Source organism: Phoxinus phoxinus, assembly GCF_949152265.1.
Source record: "Phoxinus phoxinus genome assembly, chromosome: 22".
In the NCBI taxonomy this organism is placed as follows: Eukaryota; Metazoa; Chordata; class Actinopteri; order Cypriniformes; family Leuciscidae; genus Phoxinus; species Phoxinus phoxinus.
The window spans coordinates 6,243,030-6,265,344 of NC_136897.1; the positions used below are offsets into that span (position 1 = coordinate 6,243,030).

Consider the following 22,315-nt stretch of genomic DNA (forward strand, 5'->3'; position numbering starts at 1 on the left):
AACATTCTGGGGAGGGTGCATTCTGTACCCGAATTGTATTGTCCTCATTACCCAACGGGACTGTGTACTCGCCAACTGTTTATTTGCAGTGTTCTGGTGCCATCGTATGGCTGAATCGTGAGCGAGTTTGTGGTCTGTACTGCGCATGCAGTTAGTGATTGGACAGAGTCTAAGTGGCTCACCACCTCTAAGGGAGCGATAACACCCCGAGGTGATGTTATACTGTGTTATGTTAATATGTTTATTTTTGGGTGTATACAGTGAAAACTTGATTAAGTCTTGAAAATGGAAAGTGCTTGTGACTAGTGGGTGGGTGTGGAGCACTGCACAGCCTCTTGTGCTTTTCACTGCTCTGCTTCCCCTGGCCCAACCGGGCTCTGTTTTCCACACAGAACATCTGGAAACAAAACTCGTCCCTTGTTGAACACAGAATGACTGAGGGTCAGGAGATAGCTGTTGGCTCCTTTCCCTGGAGAAGACCCCATCAAACTGCCTCATTCTTCCTCGCTCCCTGAAGATGAGGATAAGGAGCTGGCTGGAGCTGAGCTGTTGCAGATGGATAGTTCTTCCTAGGCCAGGCAGTTCTCTGTTCCAGTACTCCGCTGCATTCACGTTCTGTCTCTGCCATCTAGGAATGCGAAAGCTGGGGGGTTGGCACGCCATAATCGGTGGTGGAGGGGGTTCAGTCTGTGTCTTTCTAGGCATACAGAGAGTTGCAAAGCCTGAAATCTGTTTTGCATCGGTGTCAGATCTGAGCCAAAAATGCCCTCTGTGACAACCGGTGCATCTAGGATGGCTTCTTTTTCCCTGTCAGACAGATTAGACAAGTTAAGCCATCGTCCTTTCTCGTGAATTACCATCGTGGTCATGGTTTTGCTCTGCGGCTTGAACTGCGCATATCTGAAGATGCTTGATATGCGGTCAGCATAGAGATTGCGTTCAGTGCCCTGACAGAGAGAGCGACTGCTTTATAAGTGTATTCTGTCATGCTTGACTGAGATTGTTCGCATTAGATGACAACGTTGTATTTGCAGCCGCCGTGCATTTTGGGTGTGGGGCAACTAATGGCTCCATGCGGGGGAATTTTGTAAAGTCCTTCCTTATCCATCCCCTCTACATCGAGAGCGGACCCTCACTGCATGGGCATCTTGCTAGTAAATGGTTTGTCCTGCGGTCTCTGCTACCACGGCCGGCCACAAAATGTTTAGTTTTTCTGCAGCACGTTTGCACACATCTTGCAGATCAATACTGAGAAGCGGAGAGGATGGTGCCCCCTCCCGACTCCTCTGTGGACCCCGCCGCAGCAAGGAGTTGTGCCAGGTGCGCAGGGGGGAGGAAAGGGAAGTCCTCTAAATCTTCCTCTTCTTCAGAGAGAATAAAGTGTGAATATCCCTCTTCCCCGAAATCAAGCGAGTCCTCTTCCTCGTCCATGCTAAACACTCTGGGCAGAGTGTGGAGTGGGGCTAGGTGAAATGGGGATCCTGGCCCAACAGGCTAGCTTGGTGTGCTAGCCTGCGGACGAAGGCTCTTCAAGTGATATGGTTTGTGTCCTTGCATGAAATTTTGTTCCCGCATGAACAAAGTTGCACAGAATCTCCCACATTAGCCGGGATAGTCTACATTGCTCACTGAATAATCCTTGCAATCAGCTGGAATGCACATTTAAGGAGCCAGGGGGATAGTGGCGTGGTGGCCAGTAGTTCTTCCAGAAGTTTGTTGATGATTTATCCAAATTTTGTAGGCTTCTGGTGAGAAGCGAGAAGAGGTTTTTGAACACCGTAGTGACGTTGTGTCGTTCCTCTTATACTGGCCAATCAGCTTGTGCTGTGTAGTAAATTATGTGAATGCTTACAGATTGCGAGTGGCCTCTCAGTGCCATCTATAGTTTCATGATTGAACTAGAAATATATTGGATATTGGTTCATGGGATCACCAGATCAATGCCCTCTAGCAGCAAACCATCAAAATGTATTAATGTTTAAATACCAAGGTGCGAAACAATACGATGTAACGAAGCCTCATTTTCTGAAATCATGTGACTTGAGGGGCTTTATATGCACTACGAGTCCGAACCACTGATAGGTGGTGTCAGGAAGAGGGACATTCTCATTCTAGAGAGAATTTGATTTGATTGGACAAAATTAATTATTATTATTATTAGTCATTAGTATTTTGGGCTGTTTTCCTGAACAGCTGTTTCCTATTTGTTTCAATGCCATCTGAAATCTCTGTTTCATATTTGAACTGTTTATTTTTATTTTTATATTAATTCCTTTCAGAGAGACAGACTGCAGGGAAACGCGGCTGATCTCCGGCTCATCAGTCGGTCTGTTTCCTCTGTAACTCAGGAACTAGCATCAGTTATGGATGATGTGAGTCCTTTTCGGATATATTAATGCCAAAGTTTCACAATTACTGTACTAATGAAACAATAATCTTGCCTTTTCCTTTCTCCGTGAAACTGCGTGACAATCACTACAGATCAAAAGTTGGAATAGTTAGGATTACTATTTTCTATTGTAATATATTCTCAAATGTAATTTATTTTGATGCAAAGATGAATTTTCAGATGCATTACTCCAGATTCAGTGTCACATGATCCTTTAGAAATCATTCCAATATGCTGATTTGCTGCTCAATAAACATTTCTTCTTATTAATATTGAAAATGTTTGTGCTTAATATTTTGTGGAAACCATGATAAACTACCATTCTAAAGTTTGGTAATTAAGAAGAAATAATTACTTTTATTCTGCAAAGTTGCATTAAAATGATCAAAAGTGACAGTAAAGACATTTATGATGTTACAATAGATAAGATCTATTTCAAATTCATGCTGGTCTTTGGAATACTCAAACAAAAGTTTTTTTGTTTTTGTCACAAAAATAGCAACATTTTCAGTATTGATAATAATAATAATATCCATTATTAATAATTCAGCACCAATAATTGAGCCCCAAATTTGAATGATTTCTCAAAGATCATGTGACATTGAAGACTTGAGTAAGATGCTGAAAATACAATGTGGCATCACAGGAATAAATTACATTTTTAAATAAATTAAATTAGAAAACATTTATTTTAAGTGGTTAAATTGTTATAATTTTTTACTGTAATATTGATCAACTAAAGTATAAGAAACCAATTTCAAAACTATTGAAAAACGTAATGATTTAATTATCATAAAACATTTGACCGGTTTTGTTCATGATAGTTGAATAATAAATTTTTAATGCAAATATTCTAGATATCCATTTTTACATCACAGCAATGAATCTGTTTCTCTCTTCTCCCTCAGATCTCTTCTCTGTCCAGTTTCTCAGAGCTGAATTCAGAGATGAGGCTTCTGACACCTGAAAACCGTTTAGCACTGCCACGCGAGAGCTTTCGTGCCTTCTCCAGAATCATGTGTGGACACCCAGAGGCAGGGGGAGAGAGAATCCCTTCATTCAACTGGTATGAAGATCAGGACATCAAATCTTTCCTGGGCAGAAATGTGTCAGAGGAGACAGACCTTGAAAATAACAACAGCACCAGTAAGATGTTTGACTCATTTATAGGGGTGTAACGATGCATATGCATCGATCTTGAAACATGGATTTTTGAATCGTGAATCAAGAATTGATTTAATTGATTTTAAAGTATATAAACATTAAATTAGTTACTTGTATTAATTAATTGAGATGTAGTGTGGCATCATTTGTGTCCTCACACATACACATGCTGCGCTCTTTACTACCGTTCACTGGATTGCGCTTACTCTCTGTTCCATCAGTAAGCCTTATTGACACTTTTATAAGCAGATTTCTGAGCTCCTCATGTTTGATCTCTCCTCAGGGTGTCAATATGAGCAGTTGACAACTCTCTCACAATAGCGCTATATTCTCAAACACACATAAAGTTGCCAACTCCTTGTGTGGCCACTGCTACTGAAATAAAGTGCTGTTATTGTGTGAAAACCTCACCATTTTTTTTATATGAAAAAATAGTGCAGTTTTACATTGTTTATGGGCAAGCACAAAACATTTAAGGGGTCTGAGGATATAGCTGATTTTTATTTTATTTATTTGCATGAGACCTTGAAGAAACTGACTTTATCAGATAATATTGAAATATTTGGATTGGTTTACTGACTCAGGGTCAGTAAATGGAATGGAAACAGTAATGAAACCCTGGAATTTTAATTGAATTTAGAAACTTATGAATCATGAATCAAATGTATTCGCTGTCGACCCAAAGATTCACATTCCTGTTTGGGCATCAGGGGTAACTCAAAAAAAAAAAAAAATGACAAGCCTTGTAGAGAGACACATCCTGTCTGATTTTCTTTTCACTTGTAGCTCCGTTCTGTGAAAACTTGATTCGAAGTCTAGAGTCGAACCCTCTCTCACGGATTGTGTGGCGAGGCATTAAACCACTGTTCATTGGAAAGCTGCTATACACACCAGACACACCAGTCACCCGTACAATCATGTCACAGGTACCGCTCCCTCATCCTGTGTGCAATATGTCTGTTGTTTACAAATACAATGTCTATGATGCTAACCTGAAATTCTTGTTCCTCCAGGTAAACAAAACGTTTCAGGACTTCCAGATTCTAAATGATCTGCAGGATGCGTGGCTGGAAGTGGGTCCCAGAATCAAAACCTTCATGGAGAGCAGTGTAGAAATTCGGCTTCTGCAGGATCTTCTGAGAAGGCCTGAGGTGGCGGTAGTTGTGAACCTACGTCTGGAAAACACGTCTTGGACGGCCTCTCGTATTTCCCGGTTCCTCTCAACGCCTGGCCCAGATACACCCCGTAGGAATGGAGCGCCAACCACATGGTTGGATCTATACCAGGATTTAAACAACACCTTCAGCACTCTGTCAGAACTCACTAAGGTACTTGCCTGCTAAGCCTAGCAGGAAATCTGCAGCTTATGTTATGACCAGTTAAACCAGTAAACCTGATTTTGCTTGGTATCTGTTCAAGGACACTAGTAATGGATGTGAAAAGGGTGTGCTGTATGTACTTGTGTGGTGTTCATATTTTTGTTTTTCAGCCAGTGTTCGTGGGTCAGGTGGACCCGCTGCATTTTGGGGTTTTTAATTCAACATAATCAAAGAATTTTATGTTAAAATACTCAACAGATTTTTACTTCATCCCTATTACAAGCAATATAAACAGCATATATGATTAGTATTTTCTATTTACTTTTGTTAGATCACATTTAAGAATTGCAACCTTGTGCGGGAATGGCAGGGGTAGAAACACAAAACTCACTCTTGCACTTACACTCTCTCACACTTACACACAATCTCTCTCTCTCTCACGCACGCATGCACACACACACACGCACACACACACACACACACACACACACACACACACACACACACACACACACACACACACATGTAGGGTGGGTGTACAGTGTGTGGTCATTGAAAATGTGTTTTGATATATATTCTTCACAGAAAATGTTTTAAATTAAGTTTGAAAAAATTATTAATCGTATCATTTTTCTTTTGATAAAAAAACCCTGAACACCATACAAGGGTTAAAGTCGGCATGAAATGGAAGTTTTAATAGTCTTTTCTTCCCTATTGTGACGTACAGTACATTGAGTGAAATGGCTTTCTGAACAAGAAAAGATATAGGGTGGGATTTTGGTGGGAATGGTTAAGTGATGTGTTTTCCCGCCCTCGCACCAGTAAACACGGCATCAGAGAAGACAAGAGATGTTGCTGCAAGAGGGAGGGGAAGTAATTTTGATTAAAGTGAATAATTACTATTAGGATAGTAATGAAAGTCAATGAGGAAGAGTCCATGTGAAACGCATAATTTCATAATTTTTTTAGGTTTATATACGTATCCTTGCACACTAATTCATCCCATTTTTAGAAGCTGAACATTAGAACAGATAATCAAAAATCCACTACAAATAGTTGCCTACAGTACACCATCTATACTATTTGCTATTCTTATAGATTCAAGATGCAAGATATTTATTGTCATGTGCACAGTAAAAACACCAAGGTTAGACCACACAATGAAATTCTTTCTTTGGAAGTATCCCTTACACAAAAATATACAATATACACAAACTAAATATACTAAAATATGCATAAATTAAATTCATTAAATCAAGGTAACAGTCAGTGAGGAGGATGTTAGGGAGTTAGTGTTTCATATGTTGTTCAGGAGACTAATTGGCTTGTGGATATTTGGCATGCAACGAATTATGACTGAATGCTGACTTCAACCTCATAAATTGTCCAGTAATAAATAACCAGACGTTACTCCACTTTGAAATATAGACAACAACTTTAATGAATAATTAATATAGGTGTATAAACAAAATTATGTCACAAATGGTACATAGACTTTAGGTTGAAAAACTGTTCATTGAAATAAAAGTGCTATCTATAAAGACTACTACATTACCTATTACCCTTTATAAAAGCCAATTTATACTCATAGATATTATTGTCATATATTGCCAATAACTTGCATTTGAGACAGTCCACAGCATTAATATTGATCGTTGTCTATCTATACCCTGTATTGTTCCAGTGCTTCTCTTTGAATAAAATTGAGGGTTTGGCCACGGAGGGTGAGCTAGTCGAACGAGCCCTGGAACTGCTGGAAGATCGTCAGTTTTGGGCCGGAATAGTCTTCCTCCTCCCAGACCCTTCATCATCCTCTTTGCCTCCTCATGTCAAGTACAAGATCCGCATGGATATAGACGATGTAACCCGCACAAACAAGATCAAAGACAAGTATATTGAAATGTCCACACACACTTAAGTTTACAGAGAAATGTGGTTATGTAGTGCTTCCACGGTCAACTGTTTAATAAAGCTGATATCATAATCTTTATCATTTGACAGATTTTGGGATCCAGGCCCGGCTGCTGAACCATTCAGTGACCTTCGCTATGTCTGGGGCGGTTTTATTTACGTACAGGATTTAGTTGAGAGAGCCGTGACACATTTGCTCACTGGTAAAGAGCCAAACACGGGCATATACGTGCAACAGATGCCTTACCCCTGCTTTGTTGATGATGTGTGAGTTTCACTCTTCTGTTTCACACCACACGTTATTCCACAATTTACACCAATAACTCTGCACTAAATCCATCACTCGTTTTTTTGTATGTGTATTATTAAACATTCTTTTTTTTATTCATGTTAATAAATATTATTTTATAATTATTATTATTAACTTTTTATGACATATGAACCAAGTTTGGTTGAGGCTGTAAAATGTCATATTTTTCATGAATTAATAATTAATATTTGTTTAAAAATCCATTTTTAAAACATATAGAATATAATGATTAAGATAATCAACTGTACATTACCATTCAAAAGTTTGGGGCTAGTAAGAGTTTAAAAAGAAAAGAAAATGAATACGTTTATTTAGCAAGGATGCATTAAATTGATAAAAAGTGACAGTATAGTCATTTATAATGTTATTAAAAATTTCTACTTCAAATGCTGTTCCAACTTTCTATTCATGAAAGAATCATGAAAAAATGATGGTTTCCACAAAAATACTAAGCAGCACAACTGTTTTTAATATTGATAATAATAATAATTATTTTCGAGCATCATATCAGCATATTATAATGATTTATAAAGGATCGTGTGACACTGAAGACTGGAGTAATGGTGCAAAAAAATCAGCTTTGCATTACGGGAATAAATGAAATTTTAAACTATATAAAAATAGAAAACAATTATATTAAATTGTAATAATATTTCACAGTATTGCTGTTTTTGCTGTTTTCTATAAAAAAATACACCCTTGGTGACCTTCTTTCAAAAACATTAAAAACTCTTACTGACCCCAGCGGTATGGTAATATTTGTATTCAAGGTGAAAGAAAAAATGCTATTACTTTTTACTTGATATTGAGTCATACAGTTCCAAAATCATTCAATTTTTGAAACTTGTCAATTACCTTTTTTCTCTTCTTTTAGTTTCATACGTGTCCTGAATCGTTCTTTGCCTCTGTTTATGACATTGGCGTGGATCTATTCTGTGGCTATGATCATAAAGGGTGTGGTCTATGAGAAAGAAGCTCGTCTGAAGGAGACAATGCGTATCATGGGCCTGAGCTCTGGGATGCTGTGGCTCAGCTGGTTCATCAGCAGTTACCTGCCCTTCCTGTTCAGCGCTGGACTCCTTATCGCCGCCCTTAAGGTGAACAAAGTGACCGCTCTCCTGAGCCCAAAGTGCGCTTTGATGACGGCCCTTTATTTAAAGCTTATTTTCTCTCATCTGTCAAAAGAGTGCCCTGTTTGATCTCTCTGTCTCTCTTCTCTCTCCTGCAGTGGGGAGATATCTTACCCTACAGTGACCCGGCTGTTGTTTTCTTCTTCCTGACTGCATTTGCTACAGCCACCATCATGCTTTGCTTCCTCATCAGCACATTCTTCTCACGTGCCAACCTGGCAGCAGCGTGTGGAGGACTCATTTACTTCACCCTTTACCTGCCATATGTGCTGTGTGTGGCCTGGAGGGAATATCTGACCAGCACACACAGGATCTTAGCGGTGAGAGCTGCTGCCGTTACACGTCTTCACACAACACATATAATTCATATAATTATATATACGAGAATGATATTTGAAAGCTGCAAATGAGAAGATTATTAGAAAATGACAGCTTAAAGTTAAACTGTCTGTTTCTAACAAACCCTGCAATTCAGACGTCTGAAGCAATGACTTGTTTCCCTGCAGAGCTTCCTGTCTCCAGTGGCCTTTGGTTTTGGCTGTGAGTATTTCTCTCAGTATGAAGAGCAGGGTGTGGGGATCCAGTGGTTTAACTTGAGATCCAGCCCCATGGAGGGAGACAGCTACAACTTTACCACCTCCATTGTGATGCTGTATGTAGATGCTGTCATCTATGCACTGGCCACTTGGTACATTGAAGCTGTTTTTCCAGGTAAAGCATCTTTCTGTGAGCAAACGCATAATGACATACACGCAGTTCTAGCGATGTCTTCCTTTATATTAACATGAGTTTGTGGATTCATCAGTGAGTGTGTTTAGATGTACGCTTTAAGGTTTGGGTTGGTGAGATTTTTTATGTTTTTGAAAGAAGTCACTTATGCTCACTAATGCTGCATTTATTTGATCAAAAATACAGTAAAACAGTAATATTGTGACAATACATTAATTGATATAAATAAGTGTAATTTATTCCTGTGATGGCAAAGCTGAATTTGTAGCAGCCATTACTCCTCTTTCAGTGTCACATGATCCATTTTTGTGGATACTGTTATATTCCCCAAGAATTCTTGAATGAATACAAAGTACAAAAGAATAGCATTTATTTGAAATTATTTATATTACTGATAATAAAAAAATAATTATTGAATTTTCAATTATTATATTATTTGAAATCTTTTTTAACATTATAAAAGTATTTTTAATGCAATTTAATGCATCCTTGCAGAATAAAATCTAAACATTAGTGTACATCACAAGTCTCATATTTATCAAAAAAAATCTCATTATTAAAAAAAACCTTATATTTCAATTAATAGACAATGCAAGAAAAATATATTTAACCTATTGCATTTAATCCCCAGACATTCCTGTTTCACAGCCATGTGAACAATAGTAAAAAAGCAAAGTGGGGTAAAAATCTCGGAAAATAGGGTAAATATCTAGGTCAATCATAATAACATGGTAGCTACTGTGTTAGGACATGTCAAACAGAAGTTGTTTTATAACTTCTCAGCTGATTAAACATAATATATGACAAGTATATGATATAGTATAAGCATATGACGTATGACTATATGTGAAAACACACTCATTGTGTTGAATTAGTCTGTGTGAAAAAATGTCAATAATTGTATGTTTCACAGGGCAGTATGGGATCCCCAGACCGTGGTATTTTATCTTTCAGCTGAATTACTGGGGTGGGGTTCCATTAGAGGTGGGGTTGCCCATTCCTACAGCACCTAGAGAGGAAACAGATGGTAAGAGCATCAAACTACAAGTGGGTGTTTGTAATACAGAAGTTTTAAGTATTTGTTTTAGGACAACATATTTGGATTAATTCTCTTGATTTGGTTCAGGGTTAGTTGCATGAAATTATTTACAATTTATAGTTATTTATAGTAACTGTATGTAACATATGTAACAATGATGACACTGTAAAATAAAATGTGACCAATATTTCTTAATTACAATGTTTATTACAGATCGGATTGAAGCTGAGCCGCCAAGTCTGATTCTAGGAGTTTCCATAAGGAACTTAGTAAAGATTTATAAAAAAGGGTCCAAGCTTGCTGTCAATCACCTTAACATGAAGTTCTATGAGGGCCAAATAACCTCTTTTCTGGGTCACAATGGAGCTGGCAAGACAACCACCATGTGAGAGCTTAAAAAATTAGTCTTTACAAATATGTAACATTTAACATGTTCTTTAAACTAAATTGAAATCTTACTAAATTTACTTTATCAAGCTCAAACTAATTGATTAGCTTATTACTGCAACTTATGATGTACTTATTACTGCAACTCATTACTTCATGATGTTTTGACCCACAGGTCCATTCTAACAGGACTGTTTCCTCCCACTGCTGGTACGATATACGTGAAGGGAATGGACATTCGCACAGATATGGACATAATCCGCAGTACTCTGGGAGTTTGTCCCCAGCACAACGTCCTCTTTGACATGTAGGGCACCAGTCAACAAAAAAAAACAATAAAAAAGTGATACTGTGATAATTTTACTTGTGCTTTGTTAATTCTACTCTGAGAGTTTTTTGTTGTTGTTGTTGTTTTATAGTTGATACCTATACTGGTTATTTTTGTTAATTTATTTGTTTTTAACTGACTATTTTATATATAATATAGTATAATATCAACTTTATTAACATGGTACCACCATAGTACTCTCTTTGTTATCATAATGCAAAACATTTGTGTTGCCACATGAGACGAGCTCAAACTTTCTATACTGTATTTTTTTTAACATTATTGGTGTTCTCTTGTATGTCATTGAAGCCTGACAGTGGAGGAGCATGTGTGGTTCTATGGTCGAATGAAGGGCATTAGCATGGAGGAGGTGGAGAAAGAGATAAATTCACTTCTGGAGGATGTGGGCTTACAACACAAACGACATGAGCAGACTAAAAACCTTTCGGGTAGGTTAACAAATATATTCATTTCAAATTCACTTGTTCAATATCTGTTATGTTGTTCTCTAAACTGTGACCTCTACCCTTTATTTGGGCCTATTTTGTCTTTCTTGACAGGTGGCATGCAAAGGAAACTGTCTGTTGCAATCGCTTTCATAGGTGGGTCAAAGGTTGTGGTCTTGGATGAACCCACAGCTGGTGTGGACCCCTACTCCCGCCGCGGGATTTGGGACCTTCTGCTCAAATACCGTGAAGGTCTTTTAAAGCTTTGCCTTTTGAAGACTGCAAATAATGTACTGGTCTGTCAGCTACCAGACTTAACACCCTTTGAATTTCAGGCCGCACCATCATTCTGTCCACACATTACATGGACGAGGCTGATCTCCTCGGTGACCGCATTGCAATCATTTCCCAGGGAAAGCTGTGCTGCTGTGGAACGCCACTCTTCCTCAAGGCACGTCTTGGTACAGGATACTACCTTACGCTGGTCAAGAGAGAGATGCATAGGACACCGAGCAGCATCAGCACTGGCAAACTCCCTTCAAATGCAGCAAGCAAGGTGAGATGTCCCACATGCGTTTTCAGCATCATTACTCCAGTCTTCAGTTTCACATGATCCTTCAGAAATCATGATTTGATGCTCAAAAAACATTCATTATTATTATCAATGTTGAAAACAGTTATGTATAAAACATTTTCACGATTCTTTGATTAATGGAAAGTTCAAAAGAACAGCATTTATGTGAAATATAATCTTTTGTAACATTATAACTTGATGTCATCCTTGATGAATAAAAGTATTGACTTCTTTTATTTCTTTCCCCAAAACAAATAAATAAAAATTCTTACTGACCCCAAACTTTTGAAGGGTAGTGTTTAATGTTACAAACGCTTTCTATTTCAGATAAATGCTGTTCTTTTTAACTTTCTATTCATCAAAGAATCCTGAAATAAAATTTAAAAAACTGTTTTCAACATTGATAATAATCATAAATGTTTCTTGAGCATCAAATCATCATATTAGAATGATTTCTGAAGGATCATGTGACACTGAAGACTGGAGTAATGATGCTGAAAAATTCAGCTTTGATCACAGGAATTTACATGAAATTACATTAAACACAATAAATTACACTTTACTATATTTTCACATAGAAAACATCTGAAAAATCTGAGTTATACAATGATCTCCTGCATATATTCACCAGTTCTCTGTGTTTCAGGACAGCGAATCCTCATTAAGTGATGACACAGGACTGGGCAGTGAAGAGAATGGATTCGGTGGGTACAGCTTTGCCTTACAGGAGTTGTTTACATCATGTCTTAACATATTGTCTAATCTGCCCTGCTGTGTCTATTTTCAGTGTTGCCATGCTTTTTAAATCCAGGCCTCAGCATTATCTAAGGTCTCTGATACCTTCCTGTCTTAGATGTTGCTGCCCTAATGGCTCTTGCACAGCAGTACGTCTCTGATGCTCAGCTGGTGGAGGACATTGGCAGAGAGGCGGTTATCAACTTGCCACATGCTGCCTCAGAGGACGGCAGTCTTGCCCTCTTCCTGAACGAACTGGACAAACGGCAGGGCGAGTTCGGTGTGGTCAGTTACGGGTTGTCAGACACCACGTTAGAAGAGGTGAGACAGTTCTGAAGCACCAGTTTGTTTTTCCCCACTGATACATTCTCTCTGTAAAAGGATTTAGCCCTCACTAAAGTTCAAGGTTGTGGTATACGTGTCCGTCAAAGGCCAGTCATTATCCCATTCAGACTGCGATAGAGGCAAATCCCTCTTAAACCTTGGTGGGTTCTAACATTAGTTAAAAATAAACAGCGATTAAGTAGAGAGTGTTTATCCTCATGGCTGCTTTTGTAATCGAATACGTCTTCCTGCCATTTGGAGGCAGAAGGGGCTTTGCCAGACTTTAATATTTAGCTCTGCCTGTATATTTTAGATCTTTCTGCGTGTGGCAGAGGAGACAGGTGTGGATGCGGACCCTGAGGAGCCTCCAGCATCTCCAGGCCACCAGGGGGAGCCATCTGAGGACCGAGACACAGGTAAATGAGAATACATTCCATACATGCTGAGCCAAACAGATAAAATCTGTGGTCGGTTGCATAAACGGTTTAGACTAATCTTACAAGTTAGTCATCTAATTTTTTGTCGGTTACAGAAAAAAAAGTAGATTTGAATCCTAAAAGTAAGTCTGATTACCCCTTAACTAACTGCTAGTTGGTCAGACTAGTTCTTAAGACATATGCTGAATTCAGAACCACATACCAGTATGCTAGTATGCGGTTCGTAATTCAGCAATAGTCTTAACATAGTGACTATGCTTATGCAACTGGCCCCATTTTGCATACTAATGCTGTATTCCATTCAAAGTCGAATGTGGGTTGATGAATAAATAAACTAAATTGCAACTAACAGCTTTGCAGGTGTTCCGTTGCATAATTTCTATACATTAGACAATGCTATGCAATGCTAGCATCTGTTGTGCATGTGTATGTTCATCAAAAAAAGATAATTTACATTGTTTTACATATCGGTATCTATCTCTCTCTGCAAATATTTGCTAAACTGAGTTTATTGACAAGCAGGACTTTTTAACAGAACTGTCACTTGTCTATCTTATGTCATAGTTCATGTACATGTACAGTATTTTATGTCTTGCAAATTTATACTGTTGATTTTCGTTGATGTAAATGTTAGATGTATTGTATGAACATTGTTGCAAATTTTACTGACTTAAATATGTCATCAAAATACAGTTATCTAGCTGGAAAACATGACACATTTGCAAGGGTTCTGTGATAGGTGATTTGTTAATAATTAAAATGGGTTAAAATCATAAGCAAATCACCATATTCCATAATATGCTAAAGTATATTTCCAGCAAAATTTAATTGATGGTTTTATAGCTGTCATGGAGTTTAATTATAGTCTGTTTTAATTATTTTCTGTTGTAATTGTTTGTATCAGTGATGTTATTGTTAAATAACACACTTAACGTTATCGTTAATTGAAATAAAATCAAAATGGTTGATGAAAAAAAAAATTACATTTAAAAATGTAAACAAAAATTTAAAATATTAACTTCGCAACCAACAGAAAAAAAGTTGAAGGTCAAGAGTTAATGTTACTGAAACTAAAACTGAACAAATGTAAGAACAAAAATACTAAAACTGATATAAAAAGTAATTCAAAATATGAATACATGTTATAATAGTATATAAATAATACTTTATTGTGGTTGTTATTTTTAATTTTTGTTTTATTTGTTTCTTGAGATAATATTGTTAAATGATTGTATACAATTAACTAAAAATATTATTTGTATAATGAATATTGTAAATTATTACTCTTGAGTTTGAATGAATATAGCCTTTGATGCTGGTATGGCATTAAATAATAAATAAAAGATTTATATAAATAAAAGTGTTTGTTTTATTTTTTAAATGAGAAATATTAGTATATTTTACTGTATATTTTACAGTATATATACTATTTTTTTCTGTGGGACCAGTGACAATTTTGCTGGGGCTACAAATCTGGGCCAGTAGATACAAAACATACTAAGATGATAGCTTGCATCTAATTGGGCATACTATAAGCATATAACATAAGTATACATTTGAGGATTAGATCTGGTTGTGTCATGTGTTTTACAGATATTTTTGTTTGTTTTGTTTTGTTCTTCCCTCTGCTTCGCTGGCAGTACGGAAACAGCCAATCAGGAAAGGTACAAAAGAAAAGAAAACAGGCTGTGATTAGTGTTGACGGCAGTAGCGCAGGTCAGAACAGCTGTAATGAGACGTCATTAACCAGAAGGTCTTTCTCTGGCACACAGAGGCCCAGGAGACAGAGCCGCTGAGTGGGGATGGTCAGGGTGGCGGTGCTCCTCTCACAGGCTTCTTCCTGACATGTCAGCAGCTTCGAGCGCTTTTCACCAAAAGACTGAAGTACACTCTTCGGAGTCGCAGAGGCATTTTTGCACAGGTACACAGTTGTGAATACAATCCTTTTTTAAATTATCGACTAATAATTATTCACATTTGACTGATCCAAAGTCTACCAACAGCCTTGTCAATGTCATATCAGTTGTCATATCAGACTGATGTTGGATATTATTATACCTTTTCTGCCATCCAACACTCACTTAAAGTTTATCTTTAAAAACATGAATAAGTCTAAATTAATTTATGGCACTACCGTTCAAACTTTTGTGGTGAGTAAGATAAAAAAAATAAAAAAAAACTTTTATTTAGCAAGACAAATTATTTATTTTATTTTTTATGTATTTTATTTATTCAACAAAATGGACTATTGTCAATCTATGTATTTTAGAATAAAATAGAATATTTTAGAATTAAATAAAAATCTGTTCTTTATATTTTATAATATGATGCTATTTTTACACGGCTCTTTTTAACTTTCTTTTCATCAAAGAATCCTGATTTTTTAAATTATGGTTTCCACAAAATTATTGAGCAACTGTTTTCAACATTGATAATAATCAGAAATGTTTCTTGAGAATCAAATCAGCATATTATAATTATTTCTGAAGTATCATGTGACACTGAAGACTGGAGTAATGATGCTGAAAATTCAGCTTTGCCATCACAGGAATAAATTACATTTTAATAAAATAGAAAACAGTTATCTTAATATTTCACAATTTTAGTGTTACTGTATTTCTTTATTTTCTTTCCAAAAAATCTTTATAAATGTACAGTAGTTAAATGAGACCTCTTTGTTTCACATATGTATATGCATATTGTGTAACAACAGTTGATTTATGTTTTGCAGATTGTTCTTCCTGCTGTTTTTGTCCTTATCGCTCTACTCTTCAGTCTCATTGTCCCACCCTTTGGGAAATATCCATCCCTGGAGCTCCAGCCGTGGATTTACGGGGAACAGTTCACCTTCTTCAGGTACTCATTCAGAGATGGAGAGTTTCAAGGAAAAGTCTATTGTCACCTGCAGATCTCTTACCTATTGTCTTTTTCCCATAAAGCAATGATGCCCCACAGGACCCAGCCATACAGAACCTCCTGGATGCCCTGCTAGATCCACCCGGGTTTGGTACTAAATGTATGGATCCGAGCAGGTACGATCCCTGTCATTAGGAATACAACAACATTAAATAGGCTATACTGCTTAATTAATGTAACGTGATGCTTTGTTTTATGCTTTCTCAGTGACATAGAGTGTTTAGAGGAAGCTGAAACAAAGTTTGTCCGGCCCCAGATTCCTTACAGCATGTGGCAGCTCTTTCACAAAGGCAACTGGACTGTAGAAAAGCCGTCCCCTGACTGTGAGTGCAGCACTGAAAATACCCGCAGAATGCTGCCAGAATGCCCGCAGGGAGCAGGAGGAATCCCCCCCCCTCAGGTCAGTAAAATACACTACTGTTCCAAAGTTCGGGGTCGGGAAGATTTTTTAAAATGTTTTTTAAAATCTCTTATGCTTACCAAGGATGCATTTGTTTGATGAACAATACAGTAAAACAGTAATATTGTGAAATATTACTACAATTTACAATTGTTTTCTATTTTTTTACAGTTAGCATGTTCCCAGAAATAATCTGTCATTGCTAATAAAGGTGTTTAATATAAATAAGCAAAAAGCAATAAGTAGAATATTTGAACATAAACAAGTAATTAGAACACTTGTCAAAAACAGCTTTTTTTTATATTATTTTACTTTTTTACTTGTTTTGTTGTTGTTGTTGTACTAACACCTCCACCGTTTCCTCATGTAGATTAAACAAATGACTGGTGATATCCTGCAAAATTTGACAGGTCGCAACATTTCTGACTACCTCATCAAAACATATCCCCAAATTTTGAAGAAAAGGTTTGATTTTCATTTATTGTTTTTTAAAATACTCTATAATATTGTTTTGACAGCACATATGTGTAATTGTTGTCTCTCACATACAGTTTGAAGACGAAAAAATGGGTAAATGAATTTAGGTGAGTTGACTACCATCCAAGATCCAAACATTCACCATTTAATTTCAGTTTGATTTAATGTTGGTTTACTCTCTGCTCACCCGTCGCAGATACGGAGGTTTCTCTCTGGGGGCTAAAAGCTCTCAAGCTGTGGATGAGCCACATCACCTAGAGGAGTCTGTTTTGGCTATTAGAAGACGCTACAACATTGCAGAGGTGTGCCATCTAAGTTTTTGGGTGATTAAACAATATTTTGTTGAGTGTGTTTATGTGCTGAGCCTGGTACCTTGGCTGGTTTAAACCCGTCATGGAGAGCTGACTCCTAAAGTTTTTCTGAGTGGTGATTAGTTCACAGCAGTGAGATAAATTAAGTTTTTTACTAAATGACAATATTTGCCCCATTACATTTATTTTCAGGGGCATTTCTACCTTTATAAGGGCAATATTTGCCAAATTTGTACATTTAATCAATAGATTCAGTTAAAATAAGACCCTACAGGACTGTTACCAATCAAATGAAAGCAGTATTTGCTCTGCAGAGGAGAAGCGAGAAGCTGCATCTGAAGTGGCATTTAAAGGGTAACTAAACCCCTGGTCAGAGCCTGACTCCACCCACTGGCAATATTTGAAAAATGCTGGAAAAGTGGGCAGAGCCCAGTGGAGAGGGGGCGTGCACCTGGGACGTGTCTCTCTGTAGGCTAGGGTGTGGTTAGCTGGTACCCTCTTACATCACAGGGTACCACAACTGCCAATAGGAAAATTCAACTGCAGTAGCCACCGTTGAACCTGAACCACTCAGACGTTTTTACACCATATATTGTAGAATTAAAACACTTTATACCCAAATGTCAAAAAAATTACTTGAATCAATGAACAGCATTAATAAAGCCCCAGTCTTACAGATCATTAACTAAAAAAAGTTGTTTTAGGGTTTAGTTACCCTTTAAGTGTGTTTACACAATGTTTATTGCAGCTAAGAGGTGGCATGAATGCATTTACGCTGCAGTTACAAATGTATACATATGGTAATAGTATGAGATGTTTTTGTTTTTTTTTTATATTTGAATATTAATTATTTAAATTTTATTTTAAATGATATTTAAAAATATTAAACAAAAATTGCCAGTAGATGGCCGCAAGTTGCTGTCTCAATGAGTGAGTCGAGGCATTCAACTAGTTCATTGAAACAGTCATTCAGGAACAAAGCAAGTGACTGTCTTTTTGAATAGGTCATTGAATCATTCACTTCATTCATTCAGAAATCAAACACCACCACTGTGAACACAAGAAGCTCGAAGACACACAACAGTTCTGCTGTTACTTTGTTCTATAAAATGAATATGACATGTAATATTGCTTAACTATATATGTTCTATGTTATAATTTTCTGCCCCCATATCCTGAATTTTAAAAGCATTCTAACTGGCTACATCTTTTTGTAAAGTGAGTGACAGTATTATTGTAGAAGATGATGTCCTGTATATTGCACACACCTATTGGTTGTTAAAAGGGGCAAAAAATCCGAATGCTTCTACTGAATGAGCCATGTTTTGCAAACAGAATGTCATAGAGACTAGAGGGCTGGGCTCTTTTTACTTGGGACAGAAAAGAATCACCCAAAACACCCTGGCAACTACGTAGTAGTAGAGCTAAAAACATTCAGAACATCTTAGCAACACTCTGTCAAACACCCAAAGTACCCTAGCATCATTACTGTCAGTTTTGCACTTTTTGTTCTTTTACAGAATGGCTCTTTAGATCAGCTCCTTCACAGACTACCAGATGTCCTTATAGGACTCACCAGCCAAAACAATGTGAAGGTGAGTAAGACACCTGTGAGAGACCTCTCAAGCTCAAATGTCTCCTGATCTCTTCATTCAGCTGTGATGTGTTCTCTCTCAGGTCTGGTTTAATAATAAAGGATGGCATGCCATGGCATCATTTGTGAATATTATGAACAATGGTCTCCTTCGTGCCAACTTGCCACCTGACATGGAAAGACGCAAATATGGAATAACAGCCTACAATCACCCACTCAACCTCACCAAGGAGCAGCTGACAGAGATGGCCCTGTATGTTATCTTAGTTTGTTGAGAGGGCTGAGGGGGAATTTACTAAAGCGGCCTTTTCATTATCTAAGACAAACGACAGACAGGAAGTCATTCAATATTTGAAGTTTTGTACTAGACTGTATACCGGATGTGATGTAATCTAATCAAAACTATTAGATTAGTGAGAATTACCAATATTTTTACACAAAAATTCTTTAAACACTATTTATTTTAATGCCACTAGCGGATAAAATGCGACAGTCGTATGCAAATGCACAAATTTGGATTACAAATTATTCCACCCTTTTATAGCCTTGCTTGCATGCACTGTCTGCATCAATTTAGCATTCAATTGACTAAATAAACTATTCAAATGAGGTAATGATACAAACAGCTAAAAAAATAGAAGTAGTGTGAATTAATTGAACCAGCGCAACTGTTTAGCAAAATCGTACGTAAGTTTTCATGACACTGTCCTAGGAAAAGGTGTAATTCTAGTAAAGCTAGAAATTTGTCAATGCTTTTTTCTTTCTGATCTTTGCAGAATGACTACCTCAGTGGACGTTCTGGTGTCCATATGTGTTATTTTCGCCATGTCATTTGTTCCTGCCAGTTTTGTGCTGTTCCTTATTGAGGAACGAGTCAGTAAAGCAAAACATCTGCAGTTTGTCAGTGGAGTGAAGCCAATCCTGTACTGGACTACCAATTACGTTTGGGACATGGTCAGTTCTGCAAGTTTGATGTGGCTGTGAAATGTCTTAAAATGGTTATCCAAATTGATTTCACATTTGTTTTGTTCTTGTGTTTCAGCTGAACTATACAGTACCAGCCGCTATGGTGGTCTTCATCTTCATCAGCTTCCAGCAGGAATCATATGTATCTGAGAAGAATCTGCCTGCACTGGTGCTCCTTCTTTTGCTCTATGGGTGAGAAATTATTAAATCACTGGGCATTTACTGGTTCAATTAGCACATTAGTACACTTACTAAACTGCTGACAAATATATCATGTTTTGTTTTGGTGGTCTCCAGCATGGGATCTGGGGTGCTGGTTTCCCCACAGCCTGTTTTAGCAGTTTAATCAGTTAAACTTCCTTGGTCAACCATACTGGTCCACCACCTTGTCCAGCTCTAACCAGCATAACTAAGTAGTGTGTTGTTTGTTTGTTTGTTTCTGCTGCAGTTGGTCTATCACTCCACTCATGTACCCAGCGTCCTTCATCTTCTCCGTCCCCAGCACTGCCTACGTGGTCCTCACCTCCATCAACCTCTTCATTGGCATCAATGGCAGTGTCGCCACCTTCGTCTTGGAGCTATTTATTGATGAGGTGAGGGACATAGACCAAACAGATACTGACTGGTTAACCTGATTAACCCATGTACAACATGTTCTTGGGTCAACATCCGTAGTTTCATCATCAATGGCTAACAAAGTAAATAGGGTCAATTCTGATTTCATGTCGACTTTAATGTCTTTAAAAAAAAGCATTATGGTTATATATATACTTCTACTAATGCAACTTGTTATTTATTTCTTCATCTCTTTATTGTTATTATAGTAATAATAGTAATGAAATATGTTTAATATAATAAAATCACAACAAACATTCATTAAAAATCATGAATAAAAAAAAAATGAAATGGAAGCAAAAAATGAAAAATGTCATTTTTCTTCTTTATTTTATTTGCATGTTGTACTCAGCATTTGAATGAGGTCAACAGGATCCTGAAGAAGGTCTTCCTGATCTTCCCTCACTTCTGTCTGGGTCGAGGTCTCATTGACATGGCCAAGAACCAGGCTATGGCAGACGCATTTCAGCGGCTGGGTATTTTTACAAAGAGCTCTCTCACTCATAAACAAATATTTCTGCAATAGGCATGAACCTAAGTTTTGAGTAAGTTTGAACCTAAGTATGAACGTAAGTTTTGAAGATGAATTCATTTTGTTGATTTCAACAGGCACCAAACAGGATCTGGACCCTTTATCCTGGGATTTTGTCGGAAAAAATCTGTTTGCAATGGCGATGGAAGGAATTGTGTTCTTCATCTTCACTGTTCTCCTGCAGTATAAATTCTTTGTTAATTTTAGGTACATTTGTATGTTGAAATATCATGATATTGAATAAATCAACACATACATACAGCTGTGTAGTTGTTCCTGATAAATAAATATTTTCCCTTCAGCCGATGGTCGGGCTTTGTGCTGCCCCCCCTGGGCACGGAGGATGAGGATGTGGCGAGAGAGAGAGACCGTGTGAAGAACGGTAGAGCTCTGGGAGACATTCTCACCCTCACAGACCTTAGCAAGGTACAAAACCACACAAACAGCTGTAATAGATGTAGTTTGGTCTACTCTATTCAATGGTAGAATACGGACTTTTTGTGTCTCTGCAGGTTTATAAGGCAGGCAGGAAGCCAGCAGTGAATCGGCTTTGCTTGGGCATTCCTCGGGGAGAGGTAAGTAACGTTAGAGTTTCGTATACCAGAACTCTCCTGGAAAACACGTATACTAGAACCTTGTTTTTTCTGTTGTTATGGTTTAAACTGCTGCAAGTGTCTTCTTTTCCCATGGCAGTGTTTTGGGCTTCTTGGTGTTAATGGGGCTGGGAAAACCTCAACCTTCCGCATGCTAACAGGAGACACCCGCATTACTTATGGAGAAGCATTTCTTAGCAACCACAGGTTAGACCATTGACATGTGATGAACATTATAGCAATATTTTCACAATAATTACATGGTCATTATTCCCACAGTATAACTGCTATTAGAGTTTCGCACTTTACTTTACCCTGGCAACTACCCACACAATCCCCTAACATACATGCATTTGTTTTATTTAGCGTTCTTACAGAAATGGAGAAAGTTCATCAGCTGATGGGCTACTGTCCTCAGTTTGATGCCATCAGTGACCTGCTGACAGGACGTGAGCACCTGGAGTTCTACGCTCGCCTCAGAGGAGTGCCAGAAGCTCATGTTGCAAAGGTGCAGCATGCCCCAAAATCATTATTATTCTAAAAGTGCAATCTCAGAACATAAATCTAGTTATCAGGGTTAATAGAGCTAAGGGCCTCAGTGATTCCAAGCTTGTTTCAAATGGTCCCTATAGTCATAATATATTTGTATATGGTTGGCTTCACATCTTCTGGCAAGTAGGGGTTTGGAG

General features: G+C 37.5%; 1 protein-coding gene across 2 annotated transcripts in view; it reads left to right on the plus strand.

Annotated features, from left to right (window-relative positions):
* The window catches only part of abca7 (ATP-binding cassette, sub-family A (ABC1), member 7), a 36,228-nt gene that overhangs the window by 5,935 nt on the left and 7,978 nt on the right, over positions 1-22,315 (plus strand). Inside the window, exons 8-44 of one of the 2 annotated variants that reach the window (XM_079597962.1) lie at positions 2,280-2,372; positions 3,298-3,535; positions 4,340-4,479; positions 4,567-4,881; positions 6,557-6,762; positions 6,874-7,050; positions 7,968-8,190; positions 8,322-8,543; positions 8,730-8,934; positions 9,866-9,979; positions 10,205-10,376; positions 10,554-10,685; positions 11,016-11,155; positions 11,267-11,404; positions 11,488-11,708; positions 12,373-12,430; positions 12,580-12,782; positions 13,099-13,201; positions 14,863-14,886; positions 14,995-15,143; positions 15,954-16,078; positions 16,162-16,254; positions 16,346-16,538; positions 16,909-17,003; positions 17,090-17,122; positions 17,212-17,317; positions 18,847-18,921; positions 19,004-19,173; positions 19,697-19,874; positions 19,963-20,078; positions 20,335-20,479; positions 20,854-20,977; positions 21,111-21,240; positions 21,336-21,459; positions 21,546-21,608; positions 21,727-21,833; positions 21,993-22,134. In XM_079597962.1, the coding sequence (XP_079454088.1) occupies positions 2,280-2,372; positions 3,298-3,535; positions 4,340-4,479; positions 4,567-4,881; positions 6,557-6,762; positions 6,874-7,050; positions 7,968-8,190; positions 8,322-8,543; positions 8,730-8,934; positions 9,866-9,979; positions 10,205-10,376; positions 10,554-10,685; positions 11,016-11,155; positions 11,267-11,404; positions 11,488-11,708; positions 12,373-12,430; positions 12,580-12,782; positions 13,099-13,201; positions 14,863-14,886; positions 14,995-15,143; positions 15,954-16,078; positions 16,162-16,254; positions 16,346-16,538; positions 16,909-17,003; positions 17,090-17,122; positions 17,212-17,317; positions 18,847-18,921; positions 19,004-19,173; positions 19,697-19,874; positions 19,963-20,078; positions 20,335-20,479; positions 20,854-20,977; positions 21,111-21,240; positions 21,336-21,459; positions 21,546-21,608; positions 21,727-21,833; positions 21,993-22,134 (5,292 nt within the window). The remainder of the gene's footprint in view (positions 1-2,279; positions 2,373-3,297; positions 3,536-4,339; positions 4,480-4,566; positions 4,882-6,556; positions 6,763-6,873; positions 7,051-7,967; positions 8,191-8,321; positions 8,544-8,729; positions 8,935-9,865; positions 9,980-10,204; positions 10,377-10,553; positions 10,686-11,015; positions 11,156-11,266; positions 11,405-11,487; positions 11,709-12,372; positions 12,431-12,579; positions 12,783-13,098; positions 13,202-14,862; positions 14,887-14,994; positions 15,144-15,953; positions 16,079-16,161; positions 16,255-16,345; positions 16,539-16,908; positions 17,004-17,089; positions 17,123-17,211; positions 17,318-18,846; positions 18,922-19,003; positions 19,174-19,696; positions 19,875-19,962; positions 20,079-20,334; positions 20,480-20,853; positions 20,978-21,110; positions 21,241-21,335; positions 21,460-21,545; positions 21,609-21,726; positions 21,834-21,992; positions 22,135-22,315) is intronic. The other variant, XM_079597963.1, reaches the window with a different exon arrangement.